Source organism: Megalops cyprinoides, chromosome 15, assembly GCF_013368585.1.
Source record: "Megalops cyprinoides isolate fMegCyp1 chromosome 15, fMegCyp1.pri, whole genome shotgun sequence".
Lineage (NCBI taxonomy): Eukaryota > Metazoa > Chordata > Actinopteri > Elopiformes > Megalopidae > Megalops > Megalops cyprinoides.
In genome coordinates, this window is record NC_050597.1 from 10,489,550 (window position 1) to 10,509,775 (window position 20,226).

At 44.4% G+C, this 20,226-nt stretch overlaps 1 protein-coding gene across 2 annotated transcripts in view; it reads left to right on the top strand.

The window, feature by feature from the left end:
* LOC118789900 (homeobox protein Meis1-like) overlaps positions 1–20,226 on the top strand; it is a 65,523-nt gene that overhangs the window by 21,095 nt on the left and 24,202 nt on the right. For both annotated transcript variants that reach the window (XM_036546629.1, XM_036546630.1), the window contains exon 8: positions 8,967–9,112. In XM_036546629.1, coding sequence (XP_036402522.1) covers positions 8,967–9,112 — 146 coding nt within the window. The remainder of the gene's footprint in view (positions 1–8,966; positions 9,113–20,226) is intronic.

Sequence of the window (20,226 nt, forward strand, 5' to 3'; positions counted from 1 at the left end):
ATTTTCTAAAATAAAGAAGCGTTTGATAAAGCTGTTGATGTTATATTTAACTTTAGAATAAGGGAGAGATGGCGGCTTTCTGTACAATTAGGTACCCAAATCAAGATTTTATCTGATGATTTTTTCCCCTGTGACATTCTTGTTTTGTGCTCCATTGTTATCATTGTGTCACAGATAAAGAAAGGGAAGCTAGCCAGAATTATTGATATCACACACACTTTTTCCGGTTATTGAGATGCAGCCTTATCATTAACATGCCTTATCATTAACAAAAGCATGGCGTGGCTGAAATCTCCAAGAGCAGCTCAAGTGTGAAATTTCCAACAGTAACTCAAGTGTAGAATGCTTTTAGAATGAATGGTTTAAGGCCAGAAACCAACACTCAACCCCCCTACAGTAACACAAGAGAGGGTGGTGTGACTTTGTCATGTAGGATCTTCTTCTCTGTTATGCATTTGGATCCTTCCAGTTTGCCAAGGAACTTATGCCCCCCCCCCCTCCCAATAATATGCCCTGGCTCCTAATCTGAGCTCTAAAGGTTTATGCGAATTTGACAGAAATCAGTGCAACTCATCACTGACGTGTCACAACGGATTACATCTGCCCATAAAGACCTGAATGAGCATTACTCAACATTCCCTGGGAGGCAGCAGGGCCCGCGAGGGGTCCATCAGATACATGTTAACCAACTTTTCAGGAAAAACCTGATAGCACCCAGAGAGATATGCTATCAGCCAGCTGGTAGCTGATATGGAGGGCAGTCGAGCAGGGTGGGGGGTGGAGAGGGGAGGCAGGAGGGCAAGGAGTGTGCAGTGTCGGGAAATCCAAGTGACGTTAAACAAACACGGCTTTAGCGCTTTGCTCATTACCCGTGCTCTTGTTTGGCCCAGGATCCCACAGACAGCCTCAGTTTATTTAAGCTTTTGATAAAGAGATTAACAAAGTCTCCCCACACCAATGGCGAGAAGTCTTGCAAGGGGCAGTAGTTGTGTTTGAAGTGGATGTCTCATGCCAGCACAAAGCTAATAAAGAGAATAGTAAAAATTCAGAAAGTGTCATATATTGTGTATTCAAATATATAAGATTCTGTACTATTGGAAATTTTTCATTCATCCAGCCCACGGTGTGGTAAGTGCAATTGTGGGATTCCCACTGAATTAGAAGGAGTAATAAGGCATATTGTCAGACATGTTTTGAATTATATTTGATCTCTTCTGTAGTGGTGAGGTGAGGAGGGAATTAAAACCTGTTAAAATTAATATATTGTAATTATGTTAATAACACACTATCCAGTACAGAAATAATCTCTGGGCTCAAGCTGTTTGCTTCCGGTTATGATCAATATGCAGAAATGGTGTGAATGCAGTGAGCTGCAGAGCTCCTGTGAGCTTGAGGCCAGCAGGGTTTATTTTATTAGGAGTATCGCAGTGGTCTGACTCCAGCTTAAGGCCACAAACAGCATCGCGCTAATTTTAGCCTCCAAAGAGGATGAGGATAAATAGCCTGCTGCTAGTTGGCCATATGCTGCCCTGCCAATACTATTCAAAGTCGCAAATATATTCCTGCAGATAATTATTGTTTCAGTGTGCATAGATTCGGAGGTAGAGATATATAAACAGCTAATGGGTGAGAGAGTGGCAGCACAGGGTGCACACAGCACACACTAAATCATTTCTCCAGAAGACTCTCTCTCTTCTTCTCTCTTCAACTGAGGCCTTATTGACTTTCTCTGTAGCCTCTTAAGTATGGACACATAGTTAATCTCATTTATTTCTGTCCGTTTTTCTAACATGTAAATCTGGCAGACTGAATAAGAATGAAGCCCCCGCTCTTCAATTGAAATAATTCAATTTGGATACGTTAGAACCTCTTTTGCAAAGACTATTATGCACGGAGTCTAACAAAGAGCTGAAGAATTTACCAGTCCTGTTTCAAAATGACATTCCAGAAAGCCTATTTCATGCAAGCAAATACCAGCAAAGCTCCATATTTGGGGAATTTAGCTTCTTCTACTATTTCTACTAAAGGTGTTTGACCTTTTTATTTGTCACTAGGACCACTTCACAGGGAAGGGATTATTTGCCAAGACAGTGCTGGGTGGAGGCTACTGTGGACAGTTGTCGCTGCAGATGGAGGCTGGGGGCCACTGAGAGTGTGTGTGTGGGGGTGTTAACAACTGGCCAAAAGCTTGACCTGTGGCTGACCCTGACCAAACAATCCCCCCCAAGCACAGCCCTGGTCTTTTGACATGGAGACCTGTTTAGGGGATTTAGGTGGAAGAGATAAAGGCCACTTCAAGTTTTTTTAAGCTTAGGGACAAAAAAGAAACAAAACAAACAAATCAAAAAGTTCAGGGGGTTTGTTGAGGAGAGGGATGTGTTTGTATACTTTGGTGGGGGGTGATTGGGGGGGGGGGTGAGTGTGTGTGACAGAGAGGGAAAAAGAGGGAGAGAGAGAAGAAATGCACACATTTTAAGTGGTAACCCGATCACTCACATGTGCTCTAAGCAAGAGAACAGAGACAAGAAAAGTCAGAACGGGCCAGATTCCACAGATGAATACAGCTGATAACCTGAGAAATAAAAGGCTCTAGCTGGTGGAGATGGTGTCTCTTCCCCCCTGGGCTGTCTCGGTGCTTTGTGCCACTGGAGATGGTGTCTCTTCTTCGCTGGCCTGTCACAGGGCTTTGTCTTTGGAGGGCTCTTTTACAGGAACCGGCACAGTGGGGCAGGCAACGGCATCACAGCGCCAATGGGCCGTATCATGTGGTCACACATGGCCCCAGTGCCGCTTTACTCAGGAAGCAAAGAGAGACCACTCTGATCTATTTACATCACTTCCACTCTGGTGTTATCTTGCCTGGTGCCCTGGAGACAATAGAACTACGTATCCCACCAACCCTGCAGCTCGACTTCCTGTGGTCTGCACTAAAGTGCCCCAATATGGTTTAAGATACAGTATGCTCCTCTGTCAGACATTTGAACACTTACCTTAATCATGGGATGAAAAGCAGACCATTAAAAATATTAGAAAACAGAAAATTAGTTATTGACTTGTTTTTTAATTTGAAAATCAAGCACTCAGTAGAATGGAGCGTGATGAACTCAGTTGAACCGCTCTTGTCCTAATCAGTCTGTAATCCTTCCAGCCCAGTAACCATTCCTGTCACACTCACCTCTTCCCTAGCTGGGCCATGAACAAGCAATGCTATGTAATATTTGTCCCCTGCCACTCCCAATTAAAAAAAGCTGCAACAATGAAGAGGTATTATTAGCAGCCAAATGTTCTTGTACAATCAAGTGTACTTCAGCCTAGCTACACTGATATACAGCTATAGGGGAAAATCCCAACATATTAACGCTAGTTATCTTTTACCTGTGTCATTTATGTAACTACCGTGTGGAAAATGATCGGCCAAAATCTAATAATGTGCCTTGCTGCTTATCACTTGTTATCAAAACACAACATCAACAAAAAAAAAACCACATACCAACAAACTCTTTTGCACAAATGGCAGTCACAGCCCTGTTTTTGTATTCACTGCATGATACTTTAATTTCAGTGATCTGTGGAGTTAAAATATATGAAATGAAAGGAAATAAGGAGAATAAGGCTTGCTTAAATGTGTCACTCAAGGTTAATTACTGGACACATTAAAGTTAGGTAGAATCTGGGCTGCGTCAGACTGACACTTTTCGTTCCATCCTTCTCCACCCAGGTGAAGTCCAGTGAAACATTGGTGTATGGTTTATCTCCCTGCTTAGTGGGCTGTAGGCTCAGCTGGGCATACATATCTGGTCAGCTGAATTTTGGGACATCTGCCACAAAGTGGCAAAGAGTGCCACTTAAAGCTCTCAGCTTTTTTTTTTTCGGGTTTCTGTCCCTTTCTTACTGAGACACCATCCTCAAAGCCATCTGGTTTGGATTTATACTGAGCAAGTGAGGTCTAGAGGGGTGCAGTCAGAACTGCATGGCTATGTGGTTCCCTTTCTTTAAATGTAACCTGTGGACTCCAAAACCATTCCCATTTGAACTGCTACAGTCCTCTTTTTTTCCACGGGCTCACATCCTCAGATTTAAAAGAATAGGAAAAAAAAAATCAATAGCTGCAGTGTAAAAGTGCTCAACATGAAAGGCTAAATTCAGGGCCTCCACTTTCATTTCACCATCATTCCTACATCACAGTGACTTGTAAGAAAAATAAAAGGGAAGGGAAATAGCTGCAGTTTAGTACTGTGTTTTGCCCTTTGGCCTCAATGCATTTTTCAGTGTGTCAGAGGGTCGCACAACTGACCCCTTACAGACACGGACAAGAAATAGCCACTGTGTTTTCAGCAACATCCTTGTAATCACCTGCGGGTATGGCAGTGGCTCTCTCCCCAGAATGTCAGAGTATACTTTAAATATTCAAAAAGTGAGGAATGTGCTTTTCTTGGCAGTGCGAATCCAATGAACAGAAATTATGAATACATTATTTCATGCACGTACATTTCTGGAAGCACACAGACGAGCAATGTAAGGAATCCATCTACAAACAAATAGCAATACATATATAAACATTTATTACTAGTAACCCATTTGTTTCTTCTATCCCCCTTTTCACGAATTGCCTTCAAATCACTGTCAGCTTGTGAAGAAGCTCTTATTAAATGCAGTGTAATCATAGCATATAATTACGTATTTCTTCGCAAATGAATAGTTTCTCCATACTTCTTTCCTTGTAATTCCAAAGTGAAAATGTACACACATGCGCCTAGATGTGAAGTAAGCTATTGTAAGATAAATAATAATAATGTTATTTTTTAGAAGGTTTTTTTTTTTTTTCGTGTATTGTGAAATAATAATGAAGAGAACACACTGGGTTCTCTCTGAGAAGCAAAAATGGGAAATCTGGATTGGCAGTACTGTTACACATTGAAAGTGCGTGCCATTAGTGTCAGAGCAGGGGGGTTAAAACACACACACACAAAGGAGAGCCCAGATCCGTGTTTGTTTAAAAAGTGATGCCGTTTAAAGGCTTTGGTCCGGGGGTAAGGATAGTGGTAGCAGAGGGATTCTTGGAAAGTTCCCGCTCCTCGGCCGTTTCCGTAGGAGACACTGTGAAAGCGTGTGCGGTTTTTGTTGGGAATTCTGCAGCAGGAATTCCTGCATGGGCTGAGTAGCTGCTGGTGGGGGGCGTTTCTGACCTGTGTAAAGGGAACCCCTGCTGCCTCAGCCATTCTGACCATGTGAATGGCTTCAATACAATAAACGCTGCTTTATCCCCCCCCCACCCCTCCCCCCCTCCAGTCTGTGTCTTCTGAAAGGAATGAGATAGCGGGGCCCTAAATGCCTGGGTTTGCTTAAACGGGCAGCCTGGAGACATGTGATCTGCGAGTGCTTGAAATATAAGGAGTGGACCGTGTGGGACCTGCCACAGGTCACCCGGCTCACTCTGTGGGGAGAGTCCGGGGGTCTCGCAAGAAATTGTCCATGGACGAAGTGTGGCGTGAAAAAAAAAAAAAAATGTGTGTCCGCTCCTTGGCCCCCACCACCAGACCATGGCCAATAAAATTTTGTGAAAACACTTCTTAAAATGATTTAAAAGGGCAAACAGCTGTGCTTGCAGCTTTGACAGTTTGACTTATAACTCGTGGCTCGAAAATTGAAACTGCGAGCCAGGGTTCCTCTTTCCCTCTGCTTGTTAGGAGTCCCCTTTGTGTGGGTGACATCGGATAGACAAATGTTAGAATGGGGTTAGATAACTTTCAGAGGAAACACCGGTGGATGATGCCAGTGACAATGAAATGAATGAGTGTAGTTTTATTTTTTTTCTTCCCATGTGTCGACTGTTGTCTGACAGGCGGAATGTCTGCATGACTGAACTGGAACCCTGCTTTGCTAATTTGCCAAGGAGCAGAAAAATAGCTGGCACCTTTCACTTTCATGTGCAAAAACAGAGGAACAGGTAGTGCCAATTAAAGTGGCCTTTTTGAGCGATCAGATCATAACGGATTACCCTAAATTCCTCTGATAATGTCAGAAAATGCCTGAGGAGGAAGAGAGAGAGAGAAAAAGGCGAGGAGAATTACAGACATGGCAATGACAGAGATAGTGAGAGATAGAGGGAGACTTGCAGAGAGATAGAGACAGAGAGGAGGTTGGGAGGGCAGAGAGAGAGCAGAGTGGGAGAATGATAGAGATAAAAAACGTAGAGAAAGTGAAAGAAAAAGACACTGAAAGGGAGTGGATGTATGGGAGAGAGAGAGCGAGAGAGAGAGCGAGAGAGAGAATGGGTCAGAGGAGTGCAAGCCTCTTGCTGACAAAGGACTGGGGGAGTGTTAACCTGATTTCTGCAGAAGGGCATCATGGTAGCGTGTGTGCATGTGTATGTGTGTGTGTGCGCGTGTGTGTGTGTGTGTGTATATGTGTGGTGGGTGGTGGTGGTGGTGGTGTTGGGGGGGGGTTAATAAAAAATTCCTGTGTATGCTCTCTCTCCCCGGCTAGCCGCAGGGTATCTCCCACAGCCTCTGGCCTCCCCAAGTCACCGGCCTGCTCTTTAATTGCCACATAGACTCTGCCACACATGGGCAGATGATATGACATTTTCGGTTCTTGTCAGTAGTGAGCGCCACAACATCCCTTGCACTAGTTGCTAAGAAGCTGTCACAAACCATTAGTGGCTGGCCGAAGTTTCCCCATGGCATTTCCTCATGGCATCAGCAAAACGAGCATAAATCAGCCAGGGGAGCCTGCTGCTGGACTAATGAGGCTGTAAGCTTGTTTATGGACTAGCATCATTTTTATGATTATTTCCACCTTTTCAGCCTGCCTTCATAATTTGCCTTTATTTGGCGGCGGGAGAAGTCAGCCCTAGAAACACAGTTGCTGCTGACATTTTACAAATGTGGCTTATAGCTGCTGCCATATGCCCAGCCCGACGCCTTCCAACTTAGCTCATTGATGTTAAAAAAAGAAAGAAATTAGCCCCAGACCCCACAGAGGTGATCGGCATCAAATTGCAGCGAAAATGGAAATGCCAATAAAATTGACGGCTCTTGCTTTTTTTTTTTTCTCTTTCCCTCTCCAAGGTCCAAACCCACCGAGGTTGGGCTTAAGGAGAAATGTTGGGAAAAACGAGGTTAAACATTTTATAATAAAGAGGAGAGGTGATAAAGGCAAACAGTGCAGCCCTCTGCAGACATCAGGTGGTCTCCCTTTCCTCCCTCTCTCCCAGTATCCACTATCTCAGTATTTGCTTCTGTTCTTCTGGCTCGCGTGGGACCAGGGCTGGGTTTATTATTGTAGGCTTTCCTGAACATGAACCGGTCTTTACACCGGATTGAGAGCATTTGCTTCCAATGAAAATCTTGTCTTAGATTACACACCAGCAGTGCAATTTCCCTCCCATATGGGAGCAGGCTAGCTCTATTTGCCTAAAAACAGTAGGAAGAACAAACTGTGCATTAGCAAGGGCTGTTTTTGGCCTGATATAATGATGTAATAGAAACTGTGTGTGAGAGAGAGTGTGTGTGTGTGTGTGTGTATGTGTGTGTGTGTGTATGAAAGAGAGTGTGTGTGTTGTAGTAGTAGTAGTGGGGGCAGAGAGGAAGATGGGGGGGTTGGTCACTTTCACAGTGAGTGAGTAGGGAAGCTGGCCCTTGCTTAAAAGCTTTCTCCATTGTATCTACATAAGTCTTCACTTAAAAAAATCTCTGTTTCTGGGGCTCCAGGAGCAAACAGGAGTGGGTTGGTTGAGTGTTTTATATGGAACGGAGAAAGCCTCTCCTCTCCTAATGCTGTATATAATTCAGGTGCCCTAAAGGCATGCTTTCAGGAATTCTTTTGCCTGGGGTAATGGGGAGAAAAGAGTGTTTTAGGGCCTTGATTATTCTATTGATGCACGAAGCTGGAAAAAAGTAATCTCCACCGGATTACTGCAAATATTTCCATTAATTATCAATGAATCTTGCTTAGACAGGTGCTGGGTGCCACTGAATGAAACCTGCCGAAGAAGCAGAGTTAAAATACGGTTATCTACTCGGGTATGCTCCGTAGCAGCGAGCTTTAGAAGTGCTTTATATTTAATCAATAAATAACTATCCAGTTCTGCGCCTTCTTTGCCTCCTCTTGAAAAACAGCACAAAACAGTGGGTTATCCCATTGAAATTTCCAGCACTGTGGAGTTGTTTACCTTCCTCATGTTTCTTTTATGATTTATTATTTTATATAGAGAATTTCTTCATCTCTGAATAATAATAATAACAATTATGAAAGGGCTTTTCAGCAGCAGGGACAGGGAGAATTTCTCCGTTAGAGTTGTATAGAATGCTTATAATAATTGGGGTTATAAATAAAACCAGTACACGTACCTTATTCATGCAGTGCAAAATAGCCCCAAAGTGCAGTCTCCAGTTCACAAACACACTAAGCTGTCTCCCCTTTCTCCCCAGTTTTGTTTAACTGCCCTTAATGAAACCTTATCAAGAGCCGACAGGTTGCTGTAAGCACCTATGTGGCATTGTTATTAAAATGCTAGATCTCAAAGCTGCACTGTATGCTTTAACTTTATTTTTCTACCCCTTTGTAATTGTGTATAACTCCCCCACCTGCGGTAAAATGAATCCAGACGATCTTCAATGAATATTTCTGTGGGATAATAAAGACTAAATCTTGCTGTCATTTCCAATTCTTTGGTGGCTCTCCGTGTTAGATGGAAGAGTGGGAAAATGCGACCTTACAAGTCCTTTGTGCGCTTTCTGAGCTGTGTGACTGACTGCGTTGGCAAAGGGCTGAGCCCTCAGAAAGAAAAATGGGGTTATTTCTAAAAGTATTAAAAATGAATGCGTTTGTTAGAGGCGCCATTTCAAAACGTCAGACATATTTTTTGCGCAAAATTGTTTCCTGTGCCACCCTTTGTGTTACTTGACCTGCAACCAAAAAAGCACCTTCTTCTGATCCCCTCACAGTGTCTTTTGTCTCCACAGGGGATGTCCTGGACAACAGTGTGGCTTCGCCCAGCACAGGGGATGACGACGACCCGGACAAAGAGAAAAAGCGCAATAAAAAACGAGGAATTTTTCCCAAAGTCGCAACCAACATCATGAGGGCGTGGCTCTTCCAGCACTTGACAGTAAGTAAATTGGCCCTTTTACAATTCCCCACCCCGATCCCTTTCCAATATGCAGTCAGAATTCACACCACCCCTATACTGTGAGTATTGATCTGAAGTTCCAATGAGCATAGCACATCAAAGCAGTACTCATGCTTAATCCACAGCTAGTCATACCATACTGTGGCTCCTGGAGAAACTGGATAACGGTAGAGATAGTTGAGATGAACAGTACCAAGAAAGGGTTCATGCCCTTCAATGTAACATTGCCAATGTTAACAATGTTTGACAATGTAATATTGTCAATGTAACATTGTCAAACCTCAAGAATTCCAAGCTCCATCACAAACATCAAGATTAGGTCTGCTCGCTCTCCATAATGGCTGTCTGAAAAGGACAAATGTGTCTAGATGAACGTGGACTCTTAAGTGTAAGCATGTGTGTGTGTTCGGTGGCCATGTCACTAAAGCCACATCACGGGACCTCAGCCAGTCCAGGAACTGCTTCGGAAAACCTGGGCCTGCGGTGCTTAGATTGGGAGCTTGGTGGCGGTGAGGAAGAGTGGTCAGTGTCCTCATTGTGTGCAGACAGTGCTGTGGCCGTCCACACCTGCTGTAGAGAAGTTAAGTGAACTGATATGGTTTATTCTTTTCCTGCTAGGATAAACCCCAGTTGTTTTTTTTCATGTGCCACAAAGTAATGTCTGGGTGATGTAGAGCAGCTGCTCATCTTCACATGACAACAGGGATAACTGCATAAATGAGATACTTCAGACATTGTCATATACTATCAACTCAACGTGGTGTTGAACTGTCATGAATAAATAACAGTTCAAGTTTTTTTTTTCTCTTTTGGAGATGATTGAATGATAGTCAGGGTACATTTATTATTTAGAGTTACATTTTTTAACGTGTTACATGTGAGTGCATAATAATTCAAAGAGACAGATTCTTCAAAAAAATATATCACAAATCCTCTAATCAGGGTCATATGTTAGACTGGATGTGCAGCTCATTTTGAAGGGCTTCCAAAGGAGGGCATTCAGACCTGACAGAGCTTGACATCACTTTCTAATAAAAGTACTCCTCAGAGGTGTAGTCTTTAACTAGCAGTTAACAGATCTTCATTGCTTGTATACATATTACATTTGAATGTATTATGTATGCAATTAAGATTTAATTTAGGCAGAATCTCTGCGGACTGGACAGTGTGTGTTCTGTTTTTGGTAAGAGACCGTCTCATTTCCTACCACTCGCATATCTAGGCAGTGATTTGCTGTGGTGAGCCTAGAGAGGAAACGTGTTTCAGACCGAACTTCAATGCAAAGAGAACCTACTTTTACAGTGTCCCCCAGTTGGAGTGGGTGTGAAGTTAGCACAGGCAGCCACTAACTCACACCTGTGCCCTGCATCGCTGAACCCACAACACCTCCCCCCCAACTCAAAAGACCAGAGGTGGCTGAAATAGAGCCCACTTGCCAAACACATGGTGCTTGCGGGTGGCTGCAGCAGAAGGCAGGGGTGCTGGCCACTGCCAGTCCCCTCCTTTAGCCCTGGTGTGGTAAGTGATTCATTCACAGAGGCACAGAAACACAGGGGCGTTTATTATACGGCACCAAGTTTCACAGTTGTGGATTAGTATCTACCGTGGTTGAGGTGCAAAGAAAACAGGCTGCTGCCCACGCTCTGTCAGAGTCTGGAGGAGGTGGTATCTCCCTGGCTTGAGCAGACGCTGGGCCTGGCTAAATCGGGAGGTCTCAACGGGGAGGTGGTGGGACTGCCAGCAGGAGCTGCTGAGCTCAGGGAGGCCTGTGGAGGCCTGCAGCAGAGATAGAGAGAGCAAGAGAGAGGGAAGAGAGAGACAGAGACAGACAGGGAGAGAGAGGGAGTGAGTGTGGGTGAGTGAGTGCAGGAACCTGGAGCTGTGTGCCTGCCAAAGGGTGACTATGCAGACCGAGGCCAGCCATGAGGATCTGTGCCAGTGAGAACCGGGCCCAGAAACCAGAAACCACCACTCCTTTTTTCACTCTCTCTGAAGGGATTTGAAACAGTATGCTGAACAGTCTACCTTATTTTTGATGTTCCTCTAATGTTTTTGTCAGCTTTAAAAACTTGACATTTTAGTTTTTATTTATACATGTGCATGTATATTGTATCATGGCACGAATGAGGAACATTATATACAAATGCCCCATTTTAGACTTCTTTAGACACATTGAGACTTTTTACAAGATGACATGAACAACCCATGGATGAAAGTCATTTATGTTGAAAGACCTTATAAAGCATAATGGAGGCTCTTTGGTGACCAAGCAGGCTGGGTCACAGAGAAACGTGGTGGCCATGAGGGATGTGGGACTGAGATGTGTCAGTCTTCCGCTACATCCCCACAGAGGTGTAGATGAAGAGCTGGCATAGAGTAGGATCTGAGAGAACTTGATGTTATTAGTTAACTTGGCAGATTGAGGTCATCATCGCAAGTCAGAGCTATATGCAGCGCATCTTCTCTTTGTTTCATTTTGGGACAGAAGCTGCTGAAATAAAGATGATACTGAAATTGTATTAACTCCTTGCAGGCTCAGTGGAAACCCGGATAACTTACACTGGTAGCAGGATTAGCCAGTGCGGTATTGGGGGTAATGGAGTATGTTATATCCCTACCCCTGCTCCCAGATTTTCCACAAGGAATTGTACCCACCAAAAGGGGTGTGCAAGAGGAGCCATTGCTGGGAGACAGACAGAGGAAAGATGGCAAAGAGGTGGGAGAAAGAGTGATCAAGAAAGAAGGAAAGAGGGACAGATATAGAGTGAACTGCAGTCCCATTAACAGGCTGGCAAAAGGATTGATGAGTGCCATTATGTCTCTGACTCATTAACAGATTCATACATTATGATGTTCCAATACTGATAAGCTGATAAGGCTTTAATGCGAGGTATCCCAAAACATTTTTGATGCAAGAAGGAAGAAAACAAATGTAGGTGTTTTAAAGAGCAATAATGTGCCGGTGTGAGCACACCGCAATAAACTTGTATTTAGTGTGCCATAATGTGCCAGTGTGAACACGCCGCAATAAACTTTGCATTTAGTGCGCAATAATGTGCCAGTGTGAAAACACTGCAATAAACTTGTGGTGCAGAGAGGAAAACCAAACCTCAGACTCCAGCAGTGTTGTGACTGCTCTTCCTCCGCTAACTGGGCTTTGTTCTGTTTATCACAACAAAAATAGTGCGATTGTGTTGGGCTTCCTGGTGGGGAACGGCAGGTACCCTGCGCTTGCTTCCCTTTTCCTCTCGCATGGCAGTTGGGCCGTTTTTTTTTCTTTCTTTCCCTTTAATTCCCACCCCCTTCTTTCTTTGTGAATGGTATTTTCTTGTTTGATTTAACAAGAAATGAGTTGGAAACGAAATGCATCACGCGAAACCCACTGTGCCCGTGTTTTCTGTTCAGCTCCCCAATGAAAAGGCAATTTGTGAAATTATGTGATAGAGTAATTAGATGAAGACTGGGCTTCAGATTATTGCCATGCAGATGTTGCAAGGCCTGTGCTTGGAACAACAGCTTATTACCCAGGCGAACTGGCTCACGGCTCCTTCCTCTATTTGTACACAGTGTATTTCACATCTGAAGAAGGGAGCCACAATCACAGCTCGTAAAAGTAAAACCGCAGCCGAACGTGCTTTTTAAACAAAGTGTTCATGTAAAAATTGAACTGGAAGGCATAATCCCTGTTAATGCAATTAGGGGCTAATTTAGCGCCCCTTGCACACAGATGTAGTGATGCTGGGACAGCTATTTTTCCCCTGGAAGCACATTTAACACACCTCCCCACTGCAGCGTTTTGAACAGAAACAGGTGTGAAAAGCTCTATAATTCATCTCTGCACTTACAGAACTTACCCACGCGGAGGGCTGAGGGCTCTTTCAAGAAACCCCCCCCTCCCAAAATCATACGGATCGCGAAATGCTGTTAAAAAGCCAGGCCCTCTTTTGGCTTTGGGTAGATTTGTAAAATGTAAGCAGCCAGAATCAAACACAGGGAGGAATCAATCATGCTGGTGCCCAGCCTGGTGGAGCCTCGTAGGTTGCTAGGTTGGAATTACAGATGTTCTGCATATGACCTCGCTGTGAATTAATACTTGGAAAGCTCTGTGGCGTTTTTGAAGGGGTGACTTTTCTGTTTTGTCTTAAAATAACACTTGGAGTGGGTTGTATGCCAGCCCCTGAATGGACACTTGTCTAACAGCTTTAGTTGTTTTTAATATACCCTCAAATGTTTCTGCTACGTTCCATTCAATATAAATTTTCCACTGTTAAAAAGTCGCTATCTGCATTTCTGTGTAGGAAATTAAGAAACCCTAAAGCCAATGTTCTGTAGGAGCTCATTTTTGAACCCACTAATGAGCAAGTGAAATAACATTACAGGGGTTTAAAACAGAATAACTTTTTGTTGTTCTCAGAAACTCTTCACAGTTGCCAAAGTTTAAGGCAGTTGATAACAGAACAAGAAGACAGATTTGTTGACATTAAAAAGCAGTGAAATCTCTGTGTGTTGTGAGCACATGTTTCATTGAAATAGGTGATGACACTGTCCTGAAAGCTGTCAGGCCAGAGCTGTGGAACAGAGTGCTGAGTGCTGACACAGCCCTGTCAGTTTAGACCCCGTCCAGTCCTGTTTCTACGGTGACAGTGTGACGTGACAAACGTTATCATTAAGGTTCGGACAGCATGCTTGGCGGTTGTTGCTGCCGCCGGCCTCTGTGTTGTACTGTATTAGGCTCAATGCCTTTTGTGTTAGAAAGGGACCCAAATACCTACTGACACAGAATCTGCTTTGGAGATGTGGGTTTTCGGGTCCTTGGTGCCGTAACTCCTGGCACAACAAATGCTTCCATCAGATACTGTTAGCCATGTTCAGAAATGGGAGATGGTAAGTGTGGCTAGGTTTCTATTGTCTGCCTTGTTAGAGCATTCTGAAGTGAGATTTGAATTCTCTCTTTTGAATCCCTCACGTCGCTTCCAGACACAGTCTTACAAAGATACACCTCGAATGTCGCCGATCTGTGTACCATTTAGAGGGTTCCTCCATATCTCCTCTGAGTCAGGAAAAAGGATGCCCCCCATAAACAAAGTTTGGGTAGCAGTTACCGGGAGTCCTCCTGAAGTGTGCCCTCATGGAAAAAAGCTGCCCAGACCATTAGAGGTCAACGTTCAGCCAGTCTTCAGATGTCATTAGTCATTGGTTGTTTATTGCTGGAGCCTTGGGATGTCAGCTCACTGGTCACCCTTGGCAACCTGGGTGTGCCACGCTGCCAAAAGTTTGGCAGCAAGCCTTCTTCTCATGCCTCCATCTCACATTTATAACTCGGCTTTGCCTCAACCTCATGAGACTTGGATTCCACAACTTGCAACAATATAAATCAAAAATAACTGCATCCCTTTCAGCAAAAATTGCACCCGACTTGGCCTCTGGCTCTCTGAGCGCGTATTGTCTTTACATGCATTCATGTACGACAAGAGAACAAGTCCATTGATATTAATATTTGTAAATTCAATATAGCTGCCTGTGGTCTCTGATTATTTCTTAATTTGGTCTGAGGAGCAGTCAGAATTGGAGGCGCCACAAAATTAAAAGATAAAGAGCATTTCAGACAGCGTGCTCCAAAAGTCTCCACTGCCCAGCTGTGGCTGGGTAACTGTGAAAAAAAGGGGTTTTTTTCCATCTTGGTCTGAGTTTAGCAGTTTGCGTTTAGTTGTTCTTTTTTGTTTGTATTCACTACTTTTTATTATTGCAGTTGACTCCACCTTCATCTGTTTTGATCGTCTTCCTGGGGTCTTGTGTTGTTTTCTTCTCCGGGTGACTGCGGGACATTTGGAAGCAATGACTGGACGCTTGTTATAAAAGTCAGTGGCAGAGAGGAGGCAGCTGAGTCAATTTATCCGCATTGGCGTCCCATTGAGTGGAGATGCACCCCCCCCACACCTTGCAATGAAAACATCATCAATTACCCATGTGACAGGCCCCTGGGACCTGGTGTAAGCAGCTCTTTGGAGCTTGTCTTTGTGGACAAAAAAAAAACAGCTGTATTCATCATTTGGCAACCCTTCCACACTCATAGGGTAAATAGTGTGGGTTTGGGTATCAGAGGATGAATTAGAAAGGGGGGGGGGAGATTGGCAGCTGCCAGATTGCTGTGGGAAAAGCAGAGGAATACCTCTGTCACTTCGACACGTTGCTTTGAAAGGCCATCTGTGGGATGATTGATGATGTAGGACACGCCCAGCCTTCTCCTTCTGTCCCACTATAGTGCCCCCCCAACATTAAGACAACATTCGTACAGAACATTATTGGTGAACTGATGATAAAAGTGCATTTCACCTCTCTCTCCCTAACTCCCTCTAACTCTCTTTCGGTCTCTCTCTCTCCTCCGCTCAGCCTCTTTCCCGCTCTTTAATGTCCCTGAAGGGCATTTAAATTTTAATTCACGTAACCTTTGAACTACTCGAAAACGGGCAGGCTCAGAACAAAGGGGTCCATTTCTGGCCCCCTCGCCGCCGTGTGCCTCTGTACACAAGGCCAGTGAGTGGCCAGCCTGTTTGTGAGAATGTGAGAACTTTACAAACTGCCAGGGTCAGTCAGAGCTGGTGGAAAGGCTTGGCTGTTGCTCAGATTCAGACTCTTGACACTCCACTGTCAGTAAACGCTCCTAGGGGATAGTGGGTCAAAGCCCGCCTTGTTGCTCTCCCCTCACGCACAGTGGGCCCAGTGATGTGACTCCATGATTGTTGTCCCAGTAAACAGAGATTGCAAGAAAGCTTGTGCTTGGATGCTGGCCCCAGATGCCATGCTGTTGTACCCTTTTTCATTAGCGGCCACATGTGAAGAGTTAGCAGGAGTTAGAGGCAGCTGATAGCCTTTGTACGCTAGTCCATTTTAATGTGATTGGGTTGACAGCAGTGGAGGAACACTTCCAAGGTTGTCTGCAAAGGAAGCCGAGGTAAATCTCTTCATTACTCACTTGCAGTTATAACCACCACACGCCTTACCATCAGAATGAGATCCATGCCAGGGCGGGGCAGTGAATCCCTCCCACCAAAGCTGTAACATTTGTGGAAATGCTACAGTCCAACTGACACCAGGTTCTGAAACAAAAGGGAGAGTGAGAACCCCTGATGGGCTGAGTTTCTGGCCTCTCTCTGTGGCTTGGCAGTGCCTGTCTGCCATGGCAAGGGACATCTCTGCCGTGTGGAGTGTTTCCCCATAAGCAGCTACAACAACAAAAGCAAAGAGTATGTCATGGATGGTCACTGTTGTTTAAGCTGTGGGGGCAGATATATAAACAGTAACAGCAGCTGACAGGGACTGAGAGAGGATGGGACTAGCAGGTCACTATAAGTTCTACTCTTCATCTATTCTTCAGCTGTAGTCTCTCTCTCTCTGTTCTCTCTCTCTCTCTCTCTCTCTATATATATATATATATATATATATATGTATACATGCATATATATATATATGCATGTAACATCTGTGTTTACATTCAAATCATTTGCATCATCACAAATTTGCTTTTTCTGTGTCTGCACACAAATTCCTGACTATGTCTGAGAATATAGGACTCAGCATAGGAACACAGGCACAATTAGGAAGATACTGTTGGCGTCAGCATTTGGTATTTGTAGCCATTGTCCAAAAATAACCGTTCATGGCTTGTCTTGTGTAGAATACACTGATCTGTGGTAGTCTGTTCCTCCAGTGTGTTGGAGCTCGCTGCGGATCTGCTACAGTTTGTGGTATTTCAGGATCTTTCGCACAAGCTGTTTGCAGTCAGCGGCTCAATACACTTTATTTCCAGTGGTTGCAGATTATTCTCTCACAGTGCGTGGCTCAGGCTCACTGCTCACAGTTCCTCTCAGCCGCCTCTCGGTGAACGCACCTGATAGAATATATGGCAACAGCTAACTGATAATCAGTTTGCATGTTAGCAGAACTAATTCACTAGCCGAGTTGCCCCTGCTTGTTATCTCGACCGCGCACGTAGCTTTGAACCTTATTTGCTTTTCATGTGGACATACATGCACATAACAGGCACACTGCGGGAAGTGCTGGATTGATTGAAGATGTTTTTTTTTTTGCCTCTATCAGTAAGAGGAAATCAGCAATGCTGTGGGTTTACAATGCCTCTGAAGATATGTTGCTGCTCTCAGGGTGTAGAACCTGCCTGGACCGGACAACTTCTCACCATTTCATGTTTGTTTTAAAAGAGTCTGTTAGAAAAAAAAATGCATAGAGAGGAATTTTACACAGTCTGTCATTAACACAACTATCATCGCTGGGAGATAAATTAAACGATTTTATGCCATCTACTGCAAGAGCATAAATTGTTTAATGGACCCATTTTCGCTGCAGTGTTGAATCCTAGACCCTTTTAAATTGCCTTTATCTTTTCCCGCCATTGATTTCTCCTCTACAACAATAATGGGGACGGGAGCTAACTCCCTGCGTTGGCAGTGTTTGCCAAACCTGCCTTTAAATTTGCAGTAAAGCAGTCATCAAATATGATTGCCACATTTTCCTCAAGTCATGGAATTTCAGCAGGCGTGGCCCTCTGTACAGTCTCTCTTTCCCTGTAGGGAGAAGGGATGCATGGACACAGTGCATGTGTATTTAAGATAACATGGTTATTGGGATCCCTGTGGAGGCAGCGGCATCCAGGAGGATGTCTCCTCTGAAATATGCCCCTTTTATACAGGCATGCGTGAGCGGTGCTCGTGCCAGGGTGTGTTTGGTTTCATTGGATTTCCTCATTATGGACCTTGTGGTGTGTTGCAGCTGGTCAGAATGGGGCCATGTGCCCCTGTTTATCTGTGCCAGCTCTGTCCCTCATTTCTTTCTGGTTTCCTTCTTTCATGTGTCTGCTGAATGTTTCAGTGGCAGAAATGGAGGGGGGGGTTGGGGGAAGGGGGGGTTGGGGCAGGAACAGGGTGAGGATGCTGCTCACTTGTTTTTTACGACAGATTAAGTCATTGATTTAGGAAAGCGGCGCACTGATGGGGAAGGCCATCCTCACTGCTGAGAGACAGAGAGGGAAGGAGAAAGTGAGAGGGAGAGAGGGAGAGAATTCCTCTTTTTGTTATTCAGCATTCTCCTTCTGTCTCCCTCCTTTTATTCTCAACATGGTGTGGGCACAAGAGAGCAATTATGAAGCCCTTATGTAGCCTTAATTAAAATGGTGAGGGCACAAGGGAAGCCATGATAAAGCATGACTCTGCTGCATGGGTTATTCTAAATTTCTGTGGTTCTGAAACTGATCCCATTGAGTGTGATATTTGAATATCAATGGCATGTAAGTTGGATGGAAAATATTCACCTGTCAAGGTGCAATATTGTAAGCTGAATCTCTGAACATTTTAAACACTATCTGTTTTTCTTACACTTTCATGCATGTGCTATTGCACCAGACCTAAGCCTGCCTGAGGGGTGTGTGTGGGGGGGGGGGGGGGGGAGGCAAACAGCGTGTGTATCCAAGCATGACCTCATAGATCTCTGTCCCACAGCTTTGCATTTTGTCCTTGCTTGACAATAACCATCAAAACAAAAAAATTGTTTTGCAATAACAGAATACAGGTCCAGCAAGTGCACGTCTTGCTTAATGCCTCAGGTCGCTCGAACAGTGCAGGGCTCGGTGCCCCACACTGCTGTTGTTGGTACAGTACCTGCCTGCCTGCTCTGCTGAAATCCCAGTCCCCACAGATATTAATGTCCCCTGCAGACTGCTGGCAGCCCACCTCCAGCTGCGGCCAGCTCGGCGCGCTGAATTGCTTTTGAATGTTCTTTACTCAAATAGGCGGTAATTACAAGCTTAAAGAGGTTTAGTGGTCCAGTAAACTACATAATCACCCCTGAATTAGCCGAGGCTCATCAGTTGCAGTCCAGCAAGCCCCAGTCACTGTTTGCATGCGGCCCTTATTACACGGCGACTGAAGCAGCAGGTGTGGAACAGCACGCACTGCCCTTAAACACAAGCCGTCCTCCCAGCACAGAGATCTCTAATGACATGCATTCACACTCCTGCGGCCCGCCTCCTCTCCTCTCCAATGACTGCGGGCAGACTGGGGCGAGGGAGCTGGATCTGTGGGCCTCGATGGCCCTTTCCTACCCCCCAGCCCTCCACACCTTGTGTTTTGCTATTCTTTAGTAGTGGACATAGTCAATCACTGCTGTGTACGTGTTAGGAGTAAAACAGACTTATTTATTTCTGTTGTTGCCCTGCTCATCAAAAAAAAAAAAATCCCAGTTCAGGTCATTGTCTGTTGTCTGCTGAGGTTGCTCAGTCCACATTTCTTGGTTTCCCTGGGCTACAGGTAAGTTCTCTGCCAAACAAGACCCATCCCCCCTTTGATCTGTTAGGAACTCTCTGATGTCACAGTGTCGATGTGCCTTTTTGTGTGCCATTTCTGAGATTGACAGGCTGTGTGGTTGGGTGAGATTAACATCTGAGGATTGAAAGTTAGCTTTGAGTGCTGCGGGTCAAATAGGGGACAGGAAGGGAGGACAGTAGACTTATACTGTAGTTTACCTGAGTATTTAAGCACAGGTCACTTTGTTTGTCATTGTTTTAGGCGTTGTTTTATGCCCACGGTTTTCAGCTCCCTCTCTCTTACTGGCTTTTATGGTCCTGAGCTTTTAAAAGAAAAATACCACCCCTTTCACTAACCCCTATCATCTTATACTTCCACTTGATTCCACCATGGCACTCATTACAGCTCATTATGACACTGAATTATCTTCTCTGCTTCATTTGCCCTATCAAAGCAGGAAGATTTACTTGGATGTACTTGTATTTTGTCTGCAGAATAATCCACCCCCTGTTACCTGAGCTTTAATCATATGCTTGTGTTGCCGACTGCATCCCTACCAACTGGATATATTCTCTACCCATAGGCACAGCTCTACACCCATTTCTTTTAAATGTGAAAGACTAATTAATGTGTTGGATAAGAGATTGAATGCATCTCCCTTTTTATCTCAAGGATAAATTAAATGACAGAAAGGTTGTTTTTGAGGATTAACTTTTACAGTTTTCCTCGGTGAAGAACAAGGCTTTCTCAAAACAGCTAATGTGAATAATTTATATGCTG